At 46.2% G+C, this 24053-nt stretch overlaps 1 protein-coding gene across 7 annotated transcripts in view; it reads left to right on the forward strand.

The window, feature by feature from the left end:
- Positions 1-24053, forward strand: part of LOC309619949 (uncharacterized protein) — a 552071-nt gene that overhangs the window by 143224 nt on the left and 384794 nt on the right. The window contains exon 1 of one of the 7 annotated variants that reach the window (XM_082375954.1): positions 20844-20911. The exons of the other annotated variants lie outside the window; for them this stretch is intronic. Coding sequence (XP_082232080.1) covers positions 20892-20911 — 20 coding nt within the window. The 5' untranslated portion in view covers positions 20844-20891. Of the gene's footprint in view, positions 1-20843; positions 20912-24053 lie in introns of those variants that run through there. 7 annotated transcript variants of the gene reach the window in all.

The following is a 24053-nucleotide window of genomic DNA, read 5'->3' on the forward strand; positions in this document are numbered from 1 at the left end:
CAGAGGGGAAGTTGGCTGAGGCTGGGGAACAGTGAGGGCTCTCCGGGGAGGACGACTTTGACTTCGGCCTTGAGGGGTGGGTACGGTCTGTGCGTTCAGGGCAGGGTGGGCAGCCCTCTGCAGGAGGGGAGTCGTGAGCAACACCAGGTCGGCAGGTGCAAGGCCTGCTGAGGGCGTCCCCTGCCAGCACAGGTGGCAGGTGCATCGCCACCATCTGGGCCTTAGAGGGGACGTGCACTCACGGAGGAGATGCCGGTCACCGGGCACGGGCGTCCATGCTTTACCCCCTCATGTGGCTTAATTCCCACCGAAACTCTGAGACTCCAATGTATCATTTGCTCTTTACAAGTTCGGACGTTGAGGGAAAAGCTAACAAATATGTTCAACAGCAGCCAGTGAATAGGGATTCGAAGGGGGTCTCGTCTCCCCGCAAATCTGCACCGTTTCCACGACGCTGCTGCGGCTACGTGGCTTGCTCCGCGGCACACAGCCGGTGACATGTCAGCATCGATCTAGGACCTGCTCTTCCGACTTGCATTCGGGCACCTCTCTGTTACGCTCTCTTGACGGCATCGTGCAGGACTTCTCACCTGGCTGAGAACTTTCACAGATCTCGGCCTTATTTTACAAAATAAAAAATCTTCTAGGGAGTTGGATCAGATAAACGTACACGGGAGAGAGAGGGAGAGAGAGAATCTAACTGCACCAGGGCTGCCAAGTGCCTAGCTGCTGGTAGAGTTTGGCGTTTTAACCCGGATCTTCTGACGCTAAAGCCCTAGCTCATTCTACGGTAATGATTTATTTTGAAATCAATGATCTTATGTCGCTTTATTTGGAATCTTAATTTGTGCACACTCCCTTTGATAAAATCAAGAAACTGTCAGCTAAAACGGACTAACCAGGAGAAATGTATAAAGATAGACCAAAGTCACTTTAAACATAGCAGTTGAAATAGTCTACGGTAGAGTGTAGGATCTACTAATAAAAACACGCAGAACAGGTTCACAAGTGGGCGAGGAAGGCTACTGTACGGTAGACAGAGAATGAGATAGACTCAGCATTTCTCCGCTGTGTCAAGCATAATTTGTAGTTATGTTGTACCAGAACATACTTATTCCAGTGTCCAAAAAGTTTTATTGTTCACAGACATCAAACATGCCCTTCTTCTTTGCATGTGAATTTATTTTTTTTTTAAGGCATGCCATCCTATGATTTTGGCAGGGGGCGTGAAACTTCTTTGTCCTTTAAGAACTGACTCTGCAGAAATCCTTCTATTCCTCATCTGTTTCTTCTGGGGATTCTTAAATTTTTGCCTCACATTTTTCTGACAATCATTTGTGTCTCTGTGAATCTCAAATTCATCCTAGGTACCTGTGCTTTCTGAAAATTGCAGTCATGTCTGAGACGCCAGGATGTGACTTACAAAACAGGACCCAGTTTAATAACTTCATCTATTTTCTGTTTCTCTTTTCAGAGTTAGTTTGGGCTTGCCCCGTCATTCCTTATCTGGCCAGCATTTACCAGAAATAAAAATATGTATTTCGATTGTTGATTCTGCATAAAAATAGATTATGTAAATCCAAACCTGAAACTCTGAAGGAAGAATGTATATTAATAAGTTGAGTAGATGGGTTTAAATTTCTCAGTGATCCTAAAATGTAAATGTTTAATTCCTTCCTCGTCTTGTTCCAGGCTGCCTGAATCTCTGTGAACCCTTAAGAGAGTAGGCACGTACATATATATCAACAGGGAGATTGAAAATAGTGGGCAGTGTTCGGCATGGGGGGTCCCCTTGCATTTCCAAAGGCTTTCCGCCTAAAGGTATTATTATTGTACCCAAATTTAATTTTCCCTCAAGGTCAGCGGTTAGGAACATTTTTATCTACCATTCTTTCTGAATTAGGGGTACTGGCATATACTGTTTCCTTTTGGATCAGTTTCTTTTAAGATATTATTATTCAGTGTGCCTTGGTTAAACAATTCTAGATGGACCATAAGATTGAAATTGTACTTACTAAAAACATTGACTGAAAAACACTTTTAACCCATGAATAAAATTTAATTCAGTTCACAACTGTCATGCTGACTTAGCCTGGGATTTTAAATGGTTTTAATTTGACATGGCATAGCATATTTCATCTGCTATATGTCAGTGTCCGTTTTACAATAACTTAAGACAGTAAGCAGTGTTCTAATACATGATGCTAAAGCTGTTTTTTTCATTTTGTATAGGGACTTTCTCTTCATAGATGCCTGTTCTAAACTGACAAAAAGTCCAAGTTTTTTTTTTTTCTTTCATTGATGTTTGTTCTGCAGATCGTTGTGATTTTGGTGTCCTCATGAGAGGAGGTGAGCTCAGGGTCTTTCTACTCTGCCATCTTCGCTGCTCTCCCCAAGTTTTTATCAGTGGGATTAAGGTGATGTGTGACTTCCAACTAGAGCAAAACCTTTGAGAAGAAATAACCTACTACCTTAAAGCAGATAATATTCTTTCTAAGGAGAAGGAAGAACTTTTTACTATTAAGATTCTAAAAAATACTAAATTTTCCTTGCAAAAAAGCTGTCATATCTTTATCCTCTAAGACTGCTTGTTAAAGAAAAGAAAATACTCTGAAAGGTTAACTGTTCACCGATATCAAATTACCCTTTGAGTCTGTTTTACAACTTGATTTCAAGGAAGAGTTTGAAAGGAAGTTACCTTGCATTAGATGCTTTGAACACACAAGTGTAGGCATAGCCCATATGAGAGAAACAAACATATATTTGCATTGTATCAGGTTGATTTTCATACACGATACCACACATTGAAACACTTAACGAGTGTATACAATTTCCTTTTAAAGTCTGATACGTTAAACTTTGAAGTTTCGTTGTTTCAACATTTAAACAATTACAGGAGTATGAAAATTATTCTTCACTTTCTTACGTGTGCATCATCTTAGTGGGTCCCTCCTATACACCGGCTGTCAGCAAATGGCAGCCCCTGGCCAAATTCAGTCCACTGCCTGTTTTCCTGACACACATCCAAGGCCATTCATGTCCATATTGTCTATAATTGCTTTTTGCTGCAGTTGCAGAGTTGCAGAGCTGCCCATGTGGCCTGAAAAGACAGACTTATTTACTGTCTCACCATTTACTGAGAATGTGTTGCAGATCCCTGGTAAATATCAATTTACATCATTTTTATAGGACCTTTAGCACACACAGGAAATGTATGAGAAGCACAGCTGATGAATTCAGTTTAGGACCGCACTAATGGGGGTGCTATAACTTTGTTCTGAGCTCCGCTAAAGAAAGTACAAAAAGTATATTCATGGTTGGCTGTGAGAAGACTAAAGACATTTTTACACAATATATATCAATGTCCATTTCCAATGTCATTTCCAATGTCCAGTGATTTGATTTTAGGCAGTGACAGTGTTTTAGTGTATAGGGCTAAGGCTGTTTTTTAAAAATCATTTTATAGCAGCTAAAGCTTTATTATACTTAGCATATAGCTGTGCCAGCCAAAAAACTATTGTATTTAAAATAGAGTTTTAAAGATAGAATGGATCATAGACAAAATCTGACCCTTCCTTGAAGAGAGGAAAACATGCTAGAGAAATTAAATATTTTTCCTCACAGTCACACTGTGATTAAATAACAGAACTAAATTTACATTCTGTGTCAACTACTATTCCTCTTCTTTGCCTGTGAACCAACTTGAACATATTCTTGGAAGAAATATGAAAGCAGTTCAAAATTGATCCAAAAGTCATGGAATCTAATCTGGGGGCCTACAGACAAATTTCTGGTATTTAGCTGATTTTCTACCATATTGTTTCTTCTTATTTTTTTTGTCTTCATTTTGTCTTCATTTTAGATTTCATTTAATCTAAAAATTAATGAACCACCCCCTGCATTGTCAAGACGGCTAACTTTACACAAGACTCAGTATGAGGTCTCGGTGCAGTACCTTTGTCTGTGTTTACAGTTGCCTTGGTGCCAAGTGGTACCTCCTGCTTTTGTCGAGTAGTGAGAGAAGAGAGATGGGCTAAGTACATACATGCTGCGTTTTTCCCAGTGAATACCACACGACCTCAGTGCAGGTTGTTTGAGTGAACTTTGTCCTTCCGAGAAGAGAGACGCATGCCTGGGTGGTGAGTCTGGGGGGCACTGCAGTTAAGTACGTCACTCTGCAGTTGGCCATGCCTCACACATGGCGGCCAGATCCACAAGTATGTCCTAAGCAGCCATTCGGTGTCAGCAGCGCAGAAGCTTCGATCACATTAAATGAACAATAATTTGGATTTTATGGGTTTTGTTTGCTTTACTTTGTAAATTTCATTTGGTTTCATTATTGTGTAATGCTAGAGATTAAGGAGTTTGTAATCAGTTTATGTTTGCATATATTTACGTAACGTGAAGATGATCCTTTTAGTCAATGCTGGAGATGGAGGAGAACTTGACTGTTTTCACTGCTATTATTTTTCTTTTTTTTTTTTTTAAGTATTTGTTTTTATTTACTTATTTATTTATGGCTGTGTTGGGTCTTCGTTTCTGTGCTAGGGCTTTCTCTAGTTGTGGCAAGCGGGGGCCCCTCTTCATCGCGGTGTGCGGGCCTCTCACTATCGCGGCCTCTCTTGTTGCGGAGCACAGGCTCCAGACGCGCAGGCTCAGTAGTTGTGGCTCACGGGCCCAGTTGCTCCGCGGCATGTGGGATCTTCCCAGACCAGGGCTCAAACCTGTGTCCCCTGAATAGGCAGGCAGATTCTCAACCACTGTGCCACCAGGGAAGCCCCTATTTTTCTTTATTAAGACTCTTTAGAACAGTTTTAGGTTCACAGCAAAATGGAGAGGAAGGCACAGCGAGTTCCCATACACCCCCTGCTCCCACACATGCACAGCCTCCCCCATTGTCCACACCCCCTTCCAGAGGGTGCATCTGTTACAGCTGATGAACCTGTACTGACACATCATCACCCAAAGTCCATAGTTTACATTAGGGCTCACTGCTGGTGTTGGACCTTCTATGGGTTTAAGTAAATGTATAATGACATGTTTCTATCATCGTAGCATCATGCAAAGTATTTTCACTGCCCTGAAAATCCCCTGTGCTCCACCTGTACACCCCTCCCTCATCCCCAACCCTTGGCAGCCACTGCTCTTTTTACCGTGTCCATGGACTTGCCTTTTCCAGAATGTTACAGTTGGAATCATGCAGTACGTAGCCTTCTCAGATTGGCATCTTTCACTTAGTCGTACGCATTTAAGATTCCTCTACATCTTTTCGTGGCTTTTTAACATAGTTCATTTCTTTTTAACCCTGGTTCCTATTCAGCTGTGCTGCCGTATCACAGTTTATGTGTACTTTCAGACACAGAAGACATCTTGGTCACTTTTTTTTTCACCTAAATTTTTTTAAATTAACATAACGTGTACATACCATAAGGTTTGCCATTTTAACCATGTTGAAGTGTCCATTCAGTGGCATTAAGTACATTCACATGGTGAGCAACCATCACCAGCGTCTGTGTCCAGAGCTGTTTCATCTTGCAGAACTGGAAGTCTGTCCCCGTTAAGCACCAGCTCCCGTGCTCTCCTCCCTCCAGCCCCTGGTGGCCAGCATCCTCTCTTCTGCCTCATGTGTTTGACGACTCTAGGGACCTCATGTGAGTGCAGTCATACACTGTTCGTCCTTTTGTGACTGGCTCTTTGCACGTAGCCTAACTGTCCATTTGGAGAGCGTCTGTGCCATGTGCAAGTGTGAGAATGTCTGTAGCCTCTGAAGCCCTTTCACCTGGCTCTTCCCCCCTGCCTCTCGTCAGACGCTCACAGAAAGATGTGAGCGCCAGAGACAGAGGGTTGCACTTGTGGCAGACAGAGAGGCATTTTAAAATGTTGCCCAGCGATCTGTGGGGAGACGGTTGGTGAGGCAGCCTCCCCTGCCGTTTTATTACCGTAGCATGAGAGGCATGGCTGCTGAAACCTAACTGCCAGCCGGGTGGGCTCTCAGGAGGTCAGCGTCCACAGGTGAGGAGCAATGCTGCTGGGCGCCTCTGCTGTGGCAGCCCTGGCTGGGCTTGGCACCGGCCTGTCGGTTGCAGGCGGACTGTTGACTCCCGATGCCCAGGCTGAGTACTGCGAAGGGGTGTAGTGCTGACAGAGAGCACTGAATGCTTCCAGAGGGTGTCCTTTCTGGGTTGTTCTGGACACATGTGTCCACTGACCCTGTGTGACAAATGATCACAGTGATGGCCACGCAGCAATGATGGCTCACATTCTCTAGCAGAAAGGATCCGTGTGGATTCCTTCCCCCGCCACAGATGCACGCTCTTCTCCTTAGACTACAGCAAGGCTTATCTCAGCCATACTGCTGAAGTGATGGCAGGAATGGACGGAACCATCTGGGGCTCCTTCCACCGGTAATAATGAACAGAGACAATAGAAGCCAGGTCGAAATTAACAAGATATCTTTGTAAAGACCAACCTTTCTAGTTTCTGGACTGTTTAGCATCCTTCCTGACTCTTACTATAGGAGGGTAAAAGCTAAGTAGCTATAACTAAGAGACAGCACAGGACAGCCAGTCCAAAAGACAGACATGCATTTCTCTCCCACCCAGAGCGTGAAGGCAGATCTGGCTCCAGATGGTCATCCAAGGCCCCAGGAGAGCAGGAGACCCTTACATCATCACGTGACTCCCAATGCTATTCTAGGGGTTGCAAATTTTAGCCTGCAAGAAGGCAAAGGGAAAGAGGCCAGCAGAAGCACCCATAAGGACCCAGAAGTGTTACGTAGCAGTTCTGTTCACATTCCCACTTCTGAGAACTAGGTACAGACCACATCTGTACTTGGAGAGCAGGAATAAAGTATACTGTGGGGCTTCCCTGGTGGCGCAGTGGTTGAGAACCTACCTGCCAACGCAGGGGACACGGGTTCGAGCCCTGGTCTGGGAAGATCCCACATGCCGCGGAGCAACTGGGCCCGTGAGCCACAATTACTGAGCCTGCGCGTCTGGAGCCTGTGCTCCGCAACAAGAGAGGCCGCGATAGTGAGAGGCCCGCGCACCGTGATGAACAGTGGCCCCCGCTCGCCGCAACTGGAGAAAGCCCTCGCACAGAAACGAAGACCCAACACAGCCAAAAATAAATAAATAAATAAATAATAATTAAAAAAAAAAAAGTATACTGTGGCCGTAACCATAGAACAACAACAGCAAAAAAAGGTGGGGTGGTTGGTTAGGGACACATTCAGAAGTCAGCCACAGTCCAATCTTTTATGCCCTGGAATATATGCACATTGCTTGTTTTCCATCCACAGGAACCCATTCTCAGGGAGGACAACCCCAGGTCGCACGCAGTGCGAGCATCCAGCTCCTGAGAGGGGTGTAGTTTGCTTCTTCAGGTCCATACGAGACTCCGCATCGCCCACTTTCTGATTTAAAAAGTAAAAGCCAAGTTCCCTGCCCTCTTCCATATAAAATGTCCTTGCAGTAACACGGTACATATGATGATCTTTCATCGGAAAAGGGGAGAATGAGAAGCAGATACAGTGAAGAGATAGCTCGCGATCATGAGATCTTACCGGACAGCAGTGCTTCTGGTGGTGGCCTCGCTGCTCGGGTCTCTGGGAGGCTATCCTTGTTTGCCACTCTCCTTGGCTCCATATACGATGGACATTGGCCATCACGCCCTGCCTGGGTTACTGTACATCTTTAGAAACTCCTCCTTTTGATATCTGTATGAGAGCTTTTGAAGGTATTCCTTTGCAGGCAAGGCTTGTAGTTTAATTAAGAATATAAGTTCCTCAAAAAATGTCATAGGTTTCCCATTTATTTACTGCCCAGGAGGCTCATGAGTCTGTCGTCATTCCCAGAGTCCTTTTCTGGGAAAAGGTCTTGAGTCTGCCTCGTGTATTTGACTTCTTAGTTTAACCCAAGACTTTCTCTCTCGTCTTAACTCTGCCTACCATGAGATCATTTAATATATTAGACAACATTGTGAATCAGATCATTGTCTTAGGGCTTGATCTCTTTTTTTTTTTTTTTTTTTTTTTGCTTAAAATGATTGTGGCCTTTGAGAAAGGCATTGCTCAACATTCGTAACTCCTGTGATGGAGGACAGAAACAAACAGTTTCTTTTTCTTAATGACCCCAATTTCTCACCCCACTGTTTCCTTACGTCTCTGCCTGCAAATTGGCCAGTTATTGCCTAAGTTAATTTCCTTTTTGTAATGCCTTAGTAAAAACAATTAGGGTCAGCAAGCATAACAACTTTCTTTTTCCATTCATGTCCTGCAAGAATCACATACTCCACCTTTTAATTTACCATATGTGACACATTTACCAAATATTTTCAAGGTTTGTTCAAGGTCATCAGCTTTCTATTCTAAAATATGAGTTTCCTTGCTTAGTGGTGTACTTGCCGTACCAATTTCCATATGGGGTAGTTTTACTAATTTGTCTTAGAGTCGCATGCTGTATGCTCAGTAGACACTATGGAATCTAAGCATTTTAAAGAAAATTATTATGTGGGACTGGACTAGTTGTTGAAAAAAAGTTGGGGAAATCTTGCCGATCCCATCAAATGCTGTTGACCTTTTAGTAAGTAGATATCCTGCCAGGGCTGCCTTTAAAGTTTGTTGAAAGAAGCCAGTACTTTTGGGCAAAGAATCAGAAGCCAGTGGTAAATCAGAAATGGAATGGAGGGTATAAGAGCCAGTTCCAAATGGCCAGCAACAGTGCTACCCAGATTGTAAAAGTTGTTAAAAGGATGGCCACACTGTAATGGTCTTGCTTTGAGGAATGGTTTAGTTGATGTATAAAGGCATGGGCACAGTTTTTTGGTGTTGAGGAACATATCTATAAAATCTCTTTTTACAAATACCCTGTTCCCACTGAACTGTAATGAGATTCTTGGAATTACTTTGGGGAAAGTGGATAATTCCTCTATAAATGACTGTGGGAAGAAGTGCCCTGTGTGAGTTTCAGATTTGTTAAATCTTTCCTATTGAGATGCTACAAAAGATTTTTCACTTCTGGCTGTGGAAATGGACAGTAATAGTGGACAAATGGTTTCCAATATGAATTTAAATTAATTTTAAAGATGAGTCATAAAAGGAATTTATCATCATCATATTACTTTGTGGTAACTGGCATTATCCAAAAACAGGAAAATATTTTCTAAATGAAAAATGCATCCCTTCAGAGTTTTTCCAAAGGCAATAATTTATTTATACTGTAGGAAAGGGTACTGCTTTCCTTCTTTTTTAATTCTACTATTGGGCTGATATTTATTTTTCCTTTTCCATGTGGAAAGTTCTTAAGAATTGACCATAATATTTATTTCAAAGGTCACTGTGGCAGCTGTCCAGCCAGTTTGCCTAGTCTTCTTTCTTGTATGTTCCCAGTGACTCTGTGATACCAATTTATAGGTTATTTAGTTTGTTTTGGACACAGTTTTATAACAACAGGAGGCACAAGCTTATTTTTAAGTATGATTTTTGATTTTGGGAATTTTCCATTCTAGACATTTTGAGATGGACTTTAATAACTTACATGTGTAAATAGTTAAAAAAAAAAAAAAAGTTTATTTTTGGCTACCTAGAATAACTCTGGGCACAAAGGAGGTGTTAAAGGGAGACTGCAGTTTCCTTTCCGTGCTCTCTGTCTCTTTGCATTTCCACCAAGAAGAACATCTTCTAGCGCAGGACTCGTGATCTCTCTGTCCCTCACTCCTGCTTCCCGTAGGGGAAAGAAATCATGTACCTCCTGTGACTCCGGGACAAGGCTTAGGGGTGAATAACTCTGCTTCTCCCCTCTGCACTTCCGTTCTGGGAGGCGGCCTGGCCGGTGGGCGAGAGCACGTGTTCCGGTCTGAGCCTGTGTGGTCTCAGGTCCACATATGATATAAGGGCTGGGGGTGAGGCTGCGATCACTGGGCCCCGTCCTTCCTTCGGGGGGGAAAATGAAATCCTCTGGGAGTCGGTCGTAGCCCATTACTGATAAACATCAAATACGTATCTTCTAATCTAGCTCTTATCAGTGATAAAGGCGGCAGTCTGCCATCCACCTGCCCGCTGACCTTGCAGAAGAAAAAGTGAAATGATCTGAGAAAGCCCAAATACTAAGCTCTGGCCCTTGGTTGGGAGCCTTGAGACATGGATTAGAATTTGGGAACCACTTCAACAGGAAGTTACTGAAGCTTCAGCTAGGGGTTGGGCTCAAAGCTTCTGGCCTTGGGATTACCAAGTGGCCTTGCTAGAGTTTGAATTTTCCCTTTGGTGAGTCATGCCAGTTTTGGTCATTACTGACAACAGAACAGAAAACGTTTTCATAGTGATAGGTTACCTTATGCAAAAACCAGCCCCAGGAAGGACACTGTGTGGGTACCTGAGCAAACTATGGGCCTTAGGGTATAGGGAGAGGTGGCTTGAGCTCCATTCACACAGGCCCTGGACATGTGAAGACCCTCATTGCTACTGCACTTCTAAGACTTCTAAGGCATCCTAAAACAGGAAAGGACTCGTCCTAGGAAAATATGTTCTCATTTTCATATTGTTGATTTTCAGATACTATGGAGGCAGGAACTGGCAATCATCTGCCTTTGTTTTTAGTAAGGCATTTCATAGCCAGAGCTTCGTGGAATCATGCCAGGATTTTAAATCGCACCTAAGCTCCGTGCATGTGGGCGAGCGTGAGCATGTGAAGTTCCAGCTTTTCCAAAACCATGAGTACCGCGCTGATGTTGGCAGAAGGAAAACACGGCCGCGGACCCTTCTGTGGGATTGAAAGTCATTCTTAACCTCAGCCACCGGAGGGAAGTGTGGAGGGCGGAGCTCTGGGATTCATGTTTTTGGGTTATTAAGAGTCTCTTAGCATCACGTGGACTAAGTTGGCTTTGGGTTTGAATGTTGTTTAAGCTCGTAAGATGGCCCTAGGTGTCAGAACTCAGAGGGATATGATTTAAATTTCTGGGACTGTGTGAAATTTAGGAAGATGTCTAGGAAATTCCTTTTGTATGTGCTGCAAGAATGGAAGAGATTTCCACAGGCTGGCTTCTGTCTGTTTCCCACCTTGTGTCTCCTACGTTTGACATACACATGCAGTGCTGGCACCGAAAGAACATATTCATACAGAAAGAAGCCTGCTGGTCTAGCTCCTTTGTCATGTCACCAAGAGCATCAGCACAGCAGGTGGTGGGCGCCTTTCCCCCACGAGGGTGTCGCAGTAGGCAGAAGAGTGGTCCCCAAAGATGTCCCTGTCCTAACGCCCAGAATATGTGCCTGTGTTTCCCTACACGGTAAAGGGGACTTGGCAGATGTAATTAAGAACCTTGAGATGGGCAGATGATCCTGGACTCTTCAGAGGGGGAGCCAATGTCATCATAAGGGTCCTTGTAAGAGGGAGCTGGAGGGTCAGAGTCAGAGCGGGAGATGTGAGGAGGGGAGCAGAGGTTGGAATGATGCGGGGCTTGGAGCCCAGGAATCCAGGAACCTCTAGAACTGGAAAAAGCGAGGAGATGCAGTCTCCCCTAGAGCCTCTGAAGGGGTGCAGCCCTGCTGACCCGCTTAGGATTTCCGACCTCCAGATCTGTTCAGATGATGACTTTGTGTTGCTTTGAGTCACTGCATTTGTGATAATTTGTTACAGAGGAAGACGAAACCAATAGAATTGACTAGCAATAACTTAAACATAGAAAAAAATGCTGAGATCTTTAAAAATGTTCCACTAAACTGAAACTAAATGTTACCCCAACTCATCCATCCATAAATATGAGCCCCAGCATGCACTTGAATAGTCCAACCCTGTCCCACACAAAGGGAAATGTGGGAGAGGAGCTGGGAGTAAGGCTGTGTAGAGATCACAACTGACTGCAGAAAAAGTGTGTTCCTTCTGTGTTCCTTCTGTCACAGTAACAAATGGCCCTGTGAACTGGACACATTGTCAGGGCCCAGGGCCAGGGTCCCAGTGAGCCACTCAAGTCCAAGGTCCAATCTGTCCTTATTGAATATTTTGATATTTTGTTCCATGTGGGATTTTCTTTTTTTGCATTAATTTACATTTTTAAAAAAATAATGTATTAAAATATCAGTTATCCTGATGTTACTTTTTGGGCCCTCCCTTCGCTTCTGTGCCCAGAGTGCCTCATGCACCTGGCTATTGGAGTGGAGGCAGAGTTTCAGACTCACTAGCCTCGCAGAAGTCGGCCTCTGCACCAGTGAGAGCCTGGGATAAAGGGACAGGCCTCGGGAGCGCGTAGGTTTGCAGGCCCAAGCAAGAGTCCGCGACTGCAGCTCCTGGGACCAAAGATTGCACGGGCTGACTCCCCTGATGGCAGCCTTGGTTCTAGAAACACGGGGCTCAGAGGAATCAGAGGGCCGGGAGGATGTCGGCAGGGAAGAGGGTAGTGACTGGCTTGGCCCTTCCATTACTTTGCAAGTCTTAGAAGACGCAGCTCTCAAATGCTGCACCCTGAGAGAAGCAGCACACTCTCAAGATTTTGAACACGCTGAGAAGATTTGTGGGTGCATCGGTCAGCGTATGAAAGACAACGGAGTGGCACTATTTCGTGCACGCACGTGTGCGTTCCTGAGTCTCACACAGCGTCCGCCCACGCAGCGCCCGCGGGTCAACTCCTTCCTGCCCAGCGAAACGCTGCCTGGGTGCCGCTCCCAGGGGGGCTGAGCGGCTCGGGTGCCGGGCCCTGTACAGCCCGGGGACAGAGACACCAGACCTGTTGTCTCCATCCCCAGCTTCTGCCCGGAGGCCACGTCGCCTCTGCCCTGATAGTAGCCCCGTATCCCACCGGATGGGCGGGCTGGCCCAGCCTCGGCGCGCAGAGGAGAGGTGCGGCCTGCACGCTTGGTGGGCCTGAGAGGAAGAAGTGGGTCTGCCTAGCCTTCTCCCCGCACCCTGCTCCCATCCTCACTGCGGTAGCCTCCCCCCGAGGGCGGGCGTCTGGCCCGCCCGTCCCCCCCTCTGCCCCGTTGCGCATGGGGCCACCCCCGCCCACGGAGGCTGACTGCGAGGGTCCCTGGCCCTGCCTTTCCTACCCGGGTCTTCCACGGCAGCTTTCATCAGGCACGGATTGCACATTTCTAATTCCGGTTGTCTGAGTTCTCGCTCTCGGTTGTTTCCGAATTCAGCCAAGAAAAAACTGGTCGTACTTTAGAAAGCCCTCTTAATCCCCAGTAGTGGATGATCAATAAATCTTTCCTGAATAAATCAGCAGCCTCATTTTTATGATTGGCCTCAAGTTTATGCGTTTGCAGAGTTTCAGGAAAGTATGAATCATTTAGCTGGCTACCACAATCATTTAGATTACCACAGGGGAGAAAAGCGTGTGTGTGTGTGTGTGTGTGTGTGTGTGTGTGTGTGTGTGTGTGTGTGTGTGTATGACTGATCTTAGGTCTATTTTGCATCCAACTTTGATTAACTTTATTTTTTGGTGAATACAATAAAAGTACTTATACATGCTGTCCCTTTCCTTAAATAAAATAACTTTTTAATGCATCCTGTTATCGTTTGTGAATGTGTGTATGTGTGTGTATGTTGATGGAAGCCGAAGCCAGATTGTGTGTATGTGTGTGTAATGAAGGCTTGTAGCATGCACTTCAGTTGGTTTGATTTGAATTTGATCTGTTGTAAGTTCACGGTGAAAAATAAAATCCACATCTGACAAAGAAAACCAAAAGCATTATGAAAATCATATAGTTTCAAATACATCCTTCATTTGGATACAAACTCATGCCCAGCAATGATTCAAGCAGACAGGTCTCCACTGATTGGTTTGGTTTTAGATTCCACCAGATTTCCTAGACTTGGACCTCTTCATTTGTCAGGCGGCCTGTATGCTAATTGGTCAGGATATCAGACATGTCAAAAACCAGAAATCCATTCACACTGCCTGGTTCAATCAGTGTAACGAGTCTGTATTGCACACGTCCAGGTCAATAGTTTTCACCTGGCATCCATGGCTAAAATCGGAGCCTAAGACCCAAGTGTTTCTCGTTAATGCGTTTCTGCTTCATATCTTGAACATTCTCTTTTTTGAGGCATTCCACTGCAGTGCCTCCATCCGTTCAGAGCCGGTTCCCAAACATTTTGCTGTTTGAGACACAGGCAGTTTAAGTCACTTGTAAAGATCCTGTCAGGCATCCTCTTGTGACTGGCAGTTCAGAGTCCTAAAGAAGGGGTTCTCCCCTTCCAAACATTCAGAAACTTGAAATGGGTTGTGCACCATATAAATAACATCACCATTTCTTTGAAAAAGTACAAGATCATGATACTGAATACTGCTATAAAATTATCGTGTGTTGATTGGTATAGTAAGACCAAAGAGTGGTACTATTTTAATTTTCGTTTAGCACTGCTTTCTGCCTGTTGCCCTTGCCAGGATTTTCAGAAGTTTTTAGCAAGGAGGGTGTACAGGTTGCTAGCACGCTGTGTACCCCACTGTGTCCAGGCGGGAATCTGCCTTCTGACCAACCCAGATTCCCACCACACTCCTGCTTCGTGCTCCTCTAGAATTCCATTGCCATCCTCTCCTGGGTGATACCAAGGCTTCTGGGAAACAGACAAAAATAGAATGCCCCCCCCGTCCCCCCGCAAATGTTAGGGACAGCAGATGAAGGCCAGCGCAGAGAGCAGCTGGATAGGACCCGGCCACGACGATGGTGTTATAGGTGTGATTGCATCTGATGTACCTGATAGGCTGCCAGGTGGGCATCACAGGCCCCATTGGTGCACACACGCCTTCTTATACCCAGCCTGCACCCTACGCTCTTCCCTCAAGGGCAGGGTGACTTCTAAATTTCCGCGCTGCCCTTCAGGGCTTCCCTCGCCAGGTCTTCCACACCGTCTTCCTCTTTCTCTGCACTGTGTAAGTCGTGCCTTATCTCGGATCGTCAGGCACACGACATCCCAGAGAATATTAGAACCGTGACCTTCTTCAGACGGAAGGCGGGTATGTTACTACTAGTGCTGCTGCTGTTTTCACTCTTGTCATTTTGCCGTTTGAGACACAGGCAGTTTAAGTCACTTCCCAGTGTGTTCCAGATGGTCCCTGGTCACCTTTCCCTTGTCGATTTGGAAACTACATTTTCTGTAATCCCCCCCTGGACGTGGGTTTCAGGGTAGATTTTATCTCAAATCATCCAGGTCATGGGCTCCTTTATGTGCTGGGCAGAGGCTGGGAGGAACTTCCAGTGGTTACTAATCTCTGAGCAATCTCCCCTCTCCTCTGAGCTTCTTCTGGGCCTCCTACCCCTTTGTAAAGTTTGTTTTCAGTAAATTCTCTCTGTTTGAACCCACAGAGTGCTAATGTCTTCCCGTCAGACCCTGGCAGATGCAGTAAGTGAAATCTAACTTTATTCTCATCCCAGGACAAAGAATCAAATTACTCTGGGAAACTTCAGGCAAACAAGTGGTTTTAAGACCCTTTACTATGGCCTAAAGAATTCCAAAAATCATTTTTTTCTCTTTAAGGAAGTTCCCTGAGCCAGGGATGAACACAGTAAGAATACACTCTCCTTAGTGACTATAGTTTCCCTGAGAATTATCGGGCATTTTTATGTTTCCAAATACTGAAACATTTTCTAAGCTTCATTGATCGAAACTTCTAACAGCTCAGTGAATTATATCTATATCTGAAGTGGAACATAGGAAATGCCCCAAGGTTCTCAAAGATGTTTTGTAATGATTTACAGTAAGAACCATGTCTAATGGAAATGACAGGCATAATTTATTTATGAAAGCCGAAATGAAATTCAACCTTGACTACAGATGGGTATTTTTCCACCGTGCCGTGGAACTCTGCTGCTTATGATGTAGATGAAACTATGGGCTTTGACTTCTTGTTCAAAAACACTAGTTCAGCTTTAATTTGTAGAGTCACCCAGCACCTGTGCAAATGTATGATAAAGATAATTTTAAAAAATCTTAATTCTTCCTGAGATTTAAATAAAGCTCTTGATTGTCTTTCAGAGAATGCTTGAGTTTTGTGCATATAGAAATGCAAAAGTCAAGCTCGCCCTTAAAAGGCAACGACTGTCATATTCTCACATGCGACTTTCAGACAGACCCACGTGAGCATCATTTTGTGTGGACAGTACAGCTCTAAGCCTCGTGATATGTGGAAATGCGTATACAGAATATTTGGCACAGAAGGGTCTGGATAAATAAAGTGATAGGAAAGATGTTCCCTAGAGTATTTTTTAAGTGGTGTGAGATTGTGACAGGCTTGTTTTATGTCACCTTATTCAACATCAAACCGTAACTGGCAAAGAGGGCAATTAAAAAGCAAGTAATAGGACTGTGCAGTTTGCTTGATGATTTTACCTGTATGTTCTGGTCGATATTTTCTCCGGAAAGCAGAGCAGATATTGAATTTTTTTTTTTTTCTTTTTGCCCGCACCGTGCGGCTTGTGGGATCTTAGTTCCCCGAGCAGGGATGGAACCTGCGCCCCCTGCAGTGGAAGCGTGGAGTCTTGACCACTGGACCACCGGGGAAGTCCCCAGAGCAGATATTATTATTCCCATTTCATGGGTAGACCGCAGTATTGAAGGTCACCTGTCCGATAGTGCACACCTGGCCTAGGGCCAGTGTTCTGGATTCCTCTCCGCCCACTTCAGGGCACCAAGCAAGATGACTTGTTCTCTACAAGTACGTGCAGTTCCCCACTTCAGAGTACTGGTGTCTGCTGTTCCTTTGGTTGCGGTTTCCTCCCCATCACTTTTATCTGTTGTTGCAGTTCCCTCCTCATCACATTTGCTTGTTGCAACCCTTCTTCCTGGCTCTGCTCAAATGCTCCGTCCTCCACGAAGCACTCATGGTTCCATCGCACCAGCTCGAGGTGACCTCTCTGTTCTAAGCCTGTACTGGGCTCTTCCTTTGAGCCCCTTATCCCAGGTGGCTATCCCAATAGACTGCCCTAGACTGCTTTCACGAGCGTGATCTCGGGTGGCCTCGGCCTGCGGCGGCTTGAAGCCAGGATTTCAGTTCCCGGCCAGAGAGTGAAGTCAGGCCGCGGCAGTGAGAGCGCTGAATCCAAGCCACTCGACCGTCAGCGACAGTGGCCAGCGGCAAGGCGCCTGGCCTGTCGGCTTCGTAGAAATGAATTCCCACGAAGAGACGGAAAGTAGTGAGACGAGTAAAGTGCTTGTCAGGAGGAAAATGGGTACCTGTGAATAGACTCACACGGGTGGACTCAGAGAGAGAGCCGCGCCCTCGCGGTCATTTGCATCACGTTTACGGGGCGTTTCTGCCGGGTTTCCTCTGGCCAGTCGTCTTGCTTTGCCGAGTTCTGAGTGTGTATTTGGCTCGGCTCAGGGTCCTCCCCTGTGTGCGTGCGCATCTCTCAGCCAGGACGGCTTCCAGCGAAGAGGCCCGTGGGTAGCTTGACGTCACCTACCATGGGGTGGCGCCCCCTCCCCTTTGACCTCCGCGGAGGCTTTCTGTGCATGTGTCGTCAGGAAGGTCCCGAGAATGAGGGCTGTGTGGTCTTTTACCTCTTAACCCGGGCAGGGCTCGGCTCTTCCGTCCCTCTTCATCTTGGACTGTTTGTCCGCAGGGGACAGACCCCCGTGGCTCAGCCTGGGGCCCGTCTGTCTGCTGCCTCAGGTGGACTTTTCTAATCTGCTTCGAGAGATGGCAGATTCTTTCGGGAGAGGGGCTTTGCCCGCGAGCTGGAGCCGCTTCCTTTATGCAACCTCTTCGTTACGTCGGGGCTGCCGTAGCCTTCTTGAGGACCAAGGAAGTGTGCCAGTGCCTAACGGAATCTGCTTTTCATTAAGCTCCTGTCACATGCCAGCAATGTCGCTAAGGATTTTATGTGTGTAATTTCTCATTTCTTGACAGTCCTGCAAGATAGGTATTACTATCCACATGAAAGGCCGCCTAACTTGTAAAGGGGTAGACGTGCTGAGCTTAGAGTCAGTCAGGTCTCACCTAACCCTCAACCCACTCTGTGTTTAATACACCGTTGCTGGGAGGCCTTAGTTGCGGGAATCCCAGGTTTCCGTAATTATCTGTCAAATGATGAACAAATGAGTGAATGCAGGAGTGCCTTTCAGAGCATCAATCTTTCAGTACTTGGAGAAAGTGAAGATTTCACATTACGTGTGTGCAGCCAGGAGGCTGCTGTAGGACCACTTGGCTCAAAAGCTAAGACGTGCTTCAAGGCAATGATCTAGCTGTGTGCGGTCCAGCTAGGACACCCTGCTTTCAGTTTGCTGGAGACTGCCCTGATTTAGCCCTCTGTGGATCCAGAGCCCGTGTTAATGATTTTTAGGTCTCCCTTTCGCTCTCAGCTGTGTTTGGTTTAAACAGTTAATCACACGGTCACACAAATGAAATTCTCTACAAATTTTAACAAACTTGTATACAAGAAGAGGAGGAGGAAAACAAAGAAAGGAGAAGGAAGAAAAAGAAAAGAGAAACACCTCATGTGCAGGTTTACAAAGGACAAGTGTGCACATCTGTTGTCTCTGGCATCTGCTGATACCCTGACTGTTGGCCTTGCGAAATCGTCTTTCATTATAAACCTCAGGGTTCTTTCTCAGGGCAAAGTTTAAAAAATCAGTTCTAAAATCGACTATACTTCAATTTAAAAAAGAAAGAAATTAAAACGGGAATTAAAAAAAAAAAATCCTGGCAAGGTCAAACAAAGAGAAAGAGAATAAAATCGGTATTAGGAATGAAAAAAGAGGATATCATTATAGTTCCTTGCAGACATTGAAAATATAGTAAGAGGATACTACCAACAACTTTAATAAGTATAAAATTTTTGAAGAAAATGTTAGCAACTCAATTAATATATGAAAAACTTAACACACGAGCAAACTGAGTTTAAACCAGGAGCACAAGATCAGTTGAATGTAATTTTCCACATTAATTTTATAAAGGGGAAAAATCGTGTGATTATCTCATGTATGCCAGTAAAGTATTGATTAAAATTAAAAAACAAAGCAAAATCAGTCAGTTTCGCTCATTGACTCATTCAGACACCTAGTGCTGCATGAGATATTTATCCTCAGATATTAAGAACACGTTCATTAGTTTTGTTTTGCTTTGTTGTCCCCTCTGGTTGTGCAGTATGTTCTCTAAGGTACAGCCCAGGCCCCTAAACACAGAGGTAGAGGGTTGCATGTCACAATGCCCCTTCTCAGGGCAGGAGTTGCGGGGTGTCTTGTGAACCGTCTTGCAGGGTGCCTGCCATGGTACACCAGAGCTAGAGCCTGCCGTCGATTGATGGGGTGGGCTTTCAAAATTTGAAAGTACTGAGGAAAAAAAAAGGTTTGTTTATTCTTCCACTGTACAGTGTTTCATAAAAATGAGAGGCGGTGAGTATTTGGAGGAAGTGTTGTGTTGATGTTGATTTTTAGCGGTGGCACAATTTGAGCGATCTCTGTGCGTCTGCTAGTGGTCTAAGAATTTTGAGTGCGTGTACTGTTTTGCAAACAGAGCTCAGTGTGAGAAGGGGAGGGTGTGGTCGGCAGAATTCTAACCTCGCCCCCTCTCCGCCCCCCCCCCCGATTCTGCCCCCCCCCCCCGGGTGTCCACACCCTGTACAATCCCAGCCCTTGGATGTGAATGTGATGAAGGCGCTCCTGTGGTTATACCAAGGATGTGGCGAAAGGGAAGAGATAGGGCAGAGGTGATTTCAGCCAGGAAATGGGGCCTCAGCCCTAAAATTGCAAGCAACTGAATTCTGTCCATAACCTGAATGAGCTTGACAATGGAGTGTTTTCTGGTCAGACCTCAGATGCGAATGCAGCCCGGTCCCAGCTTGACTTCAGCCTGGGGAGACCGTGAGCAGAGGACCGGGTCCCCCCCCCAACCCGCCCCCCGGCCTGGACTTGTGCCATCTCGTACGCGGGTGTTGCTCGAACATGCTGAGATCGTGGGGCGTCGCTATTCAGTGTAGAAAACCAATGCACACGGGAAGCCATCTCGTGAGGTTACCTGCAGCATGCATCCCACACAACATCCAAACACTACGTAAGAAATACTGTGTAAGAAATGCCCTGTTGTTTCTTACAGGCCGTAAAGAGCCCGAAGTACTTAACGTGCTTAAGTGGGTCACCCCCGTGCGAGGAGCTCAAGGTCACGCGTGCCATCCAGCTGGGAGCCACCCGTGTCTGTTCTGCTCCATGTACACCTAATGACTTCTACTCTGCTTGCCCTTTATTTCACTCCCAAGACGTCTCTTTTTATTAGCAGTTATTTGTGGACTAGTTTTGCCTTTCCTCCTCTACTGCAAGCCTCGACTGGGCCCAGAGGCCCTTATTTTTCTTTCCAGTGTGTTTTCCTCCAAGTTCACAGAACGCAAAAAAACTGCTCGTTAAAACAATGGTGATTTGGGCATGTTAGGATAATGGATTCCTCCCCCGAGGACCATCACTGCTGAAGAAAACAAAGTAGCACGCCAGCACGCATTGTAGTGACGGGGCTTTTCCAAGGTGCCCCATTACTCTGATCAATTCCCGTCTGTCAGCGTTGCTCCAGACCGGGCCACCTGCCTAGAACTCGAACACAGTTTTAGAATAAGAGGGAAAAAAACCATATTTGCCAGCCTCTGTGTTGTAGTGTCTAGAATTGCAGGTGCTGCCTTCACCTTTAAGCGTCCCGGGACCCCGAAGGTCTGCCTCTGTGTTTGGCCCGCCCTCCCCAGGTGCGCCCCCCTCCCGGCAGGAAAGGCTCCTCACCTGGCAGGTGCTCCTCACAGACGGGCCAGCCGCACCTGTCGGCCCGCAGCCTCACGGGTTTGACCCGCGTGCGCCTGCGAGGTTATTTAACGGAGCCAATCCCGTCCTCCCGTGAGAGCGAGACGCCGCCTCGCGTCTCGTGTCGGCCAGGCGGGCCTCGCGCTGCTCCGCCTCGCAGCCCCAGGGACCCCCACCCGCTGGGGGATGGCCTTCTCCCCCGAAACGTGAGTGCATGCGACTGACAAACTGCTGTCGCCTTGTGTGCGGCTCCAGTGTCGGGTGTCCCGCGCGCAGGCCCTCCACCCCCCACCCCGTACCCTTTCGGCTCGGGCACCCCGCCCTCTCCAGCAGGCTGACCGCGAGGGGATGCCCACAGCCTCCCGCCCAGGCGAGCCAGCTGTGACACACGGCATTGCTGCCCCTTTCTGGGCCCTCTGCCAGCGCCCGCCCCACCCCCACCCCCACCCCCACCCCCAGCGGACGCCCAGCACTCTGCTCTCCTGGGTTCCGGCTCCACGAGGGTGACACCTATAACCAGGGAAGCGCCGGTTTCTGGCACAGCTGGTGGATTCAGACGTCCACCGGGGACACGCAAGAGCGTTCGAGTCGGCACGTTGCAGCGGAAGCGAATTCCCATTTCCGTCGCACGCAGAGGCAGAGCTCACTAATTCTGACTGTGGCGAGGGATTGGAGGAGGGCTTGATACGAGAGACAGTATTTGAGCCAAGCCTTGAAGGAGAGCTGGGTGTCGGCAGTGGGACTGAAGGGCCCTTCAGGGAGACAGGACGTTGTGATTAGAGCTCCAGTTTCGGTGAGCAGGAAGGGGGGGGGGGACGCAAGAGGGCAGGTGTGCCGATCCAGGGGTGAGGCGGAAAGTTGAAACAAGACTCGGGTCTGACGTGCAACAGCTTTGGATGCAGTGAAAAGGGCTCAGCCTTGGATCTTTATGAAGTGGGAAGGCGTGGGGCATTTGGGATTGACGGGCTGACGGACATTCGTTTTGAGCAGATACATCTTACTAACAGTGTGGGAGGGACGTATCCGCCTGTTATCTGAGCAGGTGATACACATATGTAGCATTTAAAAAGATGTAACTTACTACCTAGAAGTCTCTCTGTGTCTCCATTTGTACAGCCGTAGTGAGCAAGTCCGAGGTGAAATGCTTGCTGTAGGACGTCCTTCCAGACTCATCTCAGAGCAAATTTGCTCTGAGCCACTTTCTATTTATTTTTCCTAGTCACTTCTTACTTTTTCACAAATAAACCTTGTGTTAAAGTACTAGGATTGATTTAGAAAAAAATTTCATCTCGTGTGGTTCCTGAAAATTAGAACTTAATGTAAAGTTGTAAATAGAAAAGGTTTTCCATCAACCCAGCTGAATCCATCCGCGGTCTTTTGCTTGTTTGTGTGTTGCACAAATATTTCACCTTTTAATGTGATAAAGATCAAGGAACGTGAAGGGGGGGGGGCGTGATGAACACTTTCCCGCTGCCTTAAAAAAGAATCGTAATTGTGTGTGTTAGTGTCTTCTTCATCTTAGCAATTTGAGGGCAGACTTCCAGATTCCACTTCCAGAATTCTGCCCACCCAGCAGTCCTCTGATTGTCCCTTAAAGATGTGTTCTGTCTTTTAAGAGTAAATCAGATCCGTGAATACCTCAGGCATCATTGGAAAAACGGTATAGTGTACATTGTTATAAATGGTATCTTGACCAAACTCATCCATGTTATCCCTGTAAGAACTCCTTACATGAAAAGAATGAAAATCTAGAGAGTCAGGTGTCCCAGATTTCCTATTCCTCCCCCAAACTCATACATGTTTAGCTGATTATTAACTAAAGTTCTAGTAATTAAAGAAATAATTGTTAAAAATGTAATAACAGACTTAGAGGTTATTCTTCCTGGCATAGTTATTTCTAAAATAAAGTAGGTCAGAGTCCTTTTAGTATTAAGTCCCTTCTGGTTTGGTGGCATTGCTACATTAATACGGTTCGTGGTATCTCCAGGGTCAGAACTGGAGACCATGTGTGGCTGCAAGGCCTGCATGACTAATGTGCTTCTTCAGACACTGAACTTCTAGACTGTGGCAGATCTCGGTGTTTACATGGGAAGGCTGAACTTGACATAAGTAGGGTATGCTGGGGAAAACATCAAGAAAACTCAAACCATTTTTCTCTTTTGAATTATTGGAAGGGTGAGACACTGGAAACAGCAAGGATCATGCTTACAGCAATTCAAAAAACATTCCTTCAGAGACTTTGGGGGAAACATAAAATATCTGTCAGTGAACCAGCAGGCGGGCGAGGTAATGTTTGCGAGAATGCAGCAGGAACTGTAATGGAACTGTAAACCCATTACTATTCCAGATTCGCTTGCTATTATTCAAATCGGAAAATGGTAGCCTCATTTTCTGTCTCAGTAGAATCTCTCTATTATGATGGTTATACATTTGATAGATGTAGAAAGTCTTTAATGTCACCTTTAATGATTCAACTGGGTGAGTCTGGAAGACGCTTTTGCTTCATTTCAGAATCTGAGATGTGCATTTGTTTATATTCATTAGCTTAATTTAGCTCCTTTTCTCTGAAGAGTCCAAGGTGCTCTTGAGAGAGGCTGCGCGTAAGGAGCATGCAGTTCCTCTTAAAGCAGAGGGAAGAGACAGGCAAGGAGAAAGACAAGGAAAGGAGGAAATGACAGACCTTGCGGTGAGAGCGAGTTAGAAAGGGTCAGGTGATGCTACGAACTTGGCATGGCTTGTGCAGTTTTTAGAAACTGAAAACGTTTTTGAGATGGGCATTGGCCATTCAGTAAGCCCAGGAGGTGATGGGCAGAGAATACCCAGTATCTTTGGCGTCTTTGGAGTTGAGGAAACCCACTACCTCCAAGTGCAGATAATATCATTGATGATATCATCATTTCCCAAGTATTTAAACCTGGTGTTGACTCTCTTGAAAGTTAAACTTTCTAGAAACTCCATCCTATTTTCTCTGCAGCTAACTGTTCCTTTCATCCCACTTGTCCACCCAGCGCCCTGCCCTTCCTTCCCTGCAGCCTGACGGCCCACTCTCCGACTTGCTTCTCTGTCACCGTCCCTCCTTTTCCGGTCAGGTTTTCCCACCTGCACTCACAGAACGATGTCTTTCTGGTGTCTTGGCTCTGTGTGCTCCTTCCCTCAGCGCCTTTTCATGCCTGCTTTCTCCTCTCCTTCTATCACGCTTGTTCTCCAGAATAACTATTTTCTTCTTCCGTGTCTTTCTTTCTGCTGTACATGTCCCGCTGAGTGGGCCTCTCACTGTCTGTCAACTCCACTGGGTGCTTTCTTCTCCATTCTTCACAGCAGAAAGTGTGTCATCACTCCCAGGTGGTT

Source organism: Balaenoptera borealis (genome assembly GCF_965194805.1).
Source record: "Balaenoptera borealis genome assembly, chromosome: X".
In the NCBI taxonomy this organism is placed as follows: Eukaryota; Metazoa; Chordata; class Mammalia; order Artiodactyla; family Balaenopteridae; genus Balaenoptera; species Balaenoptera borealis.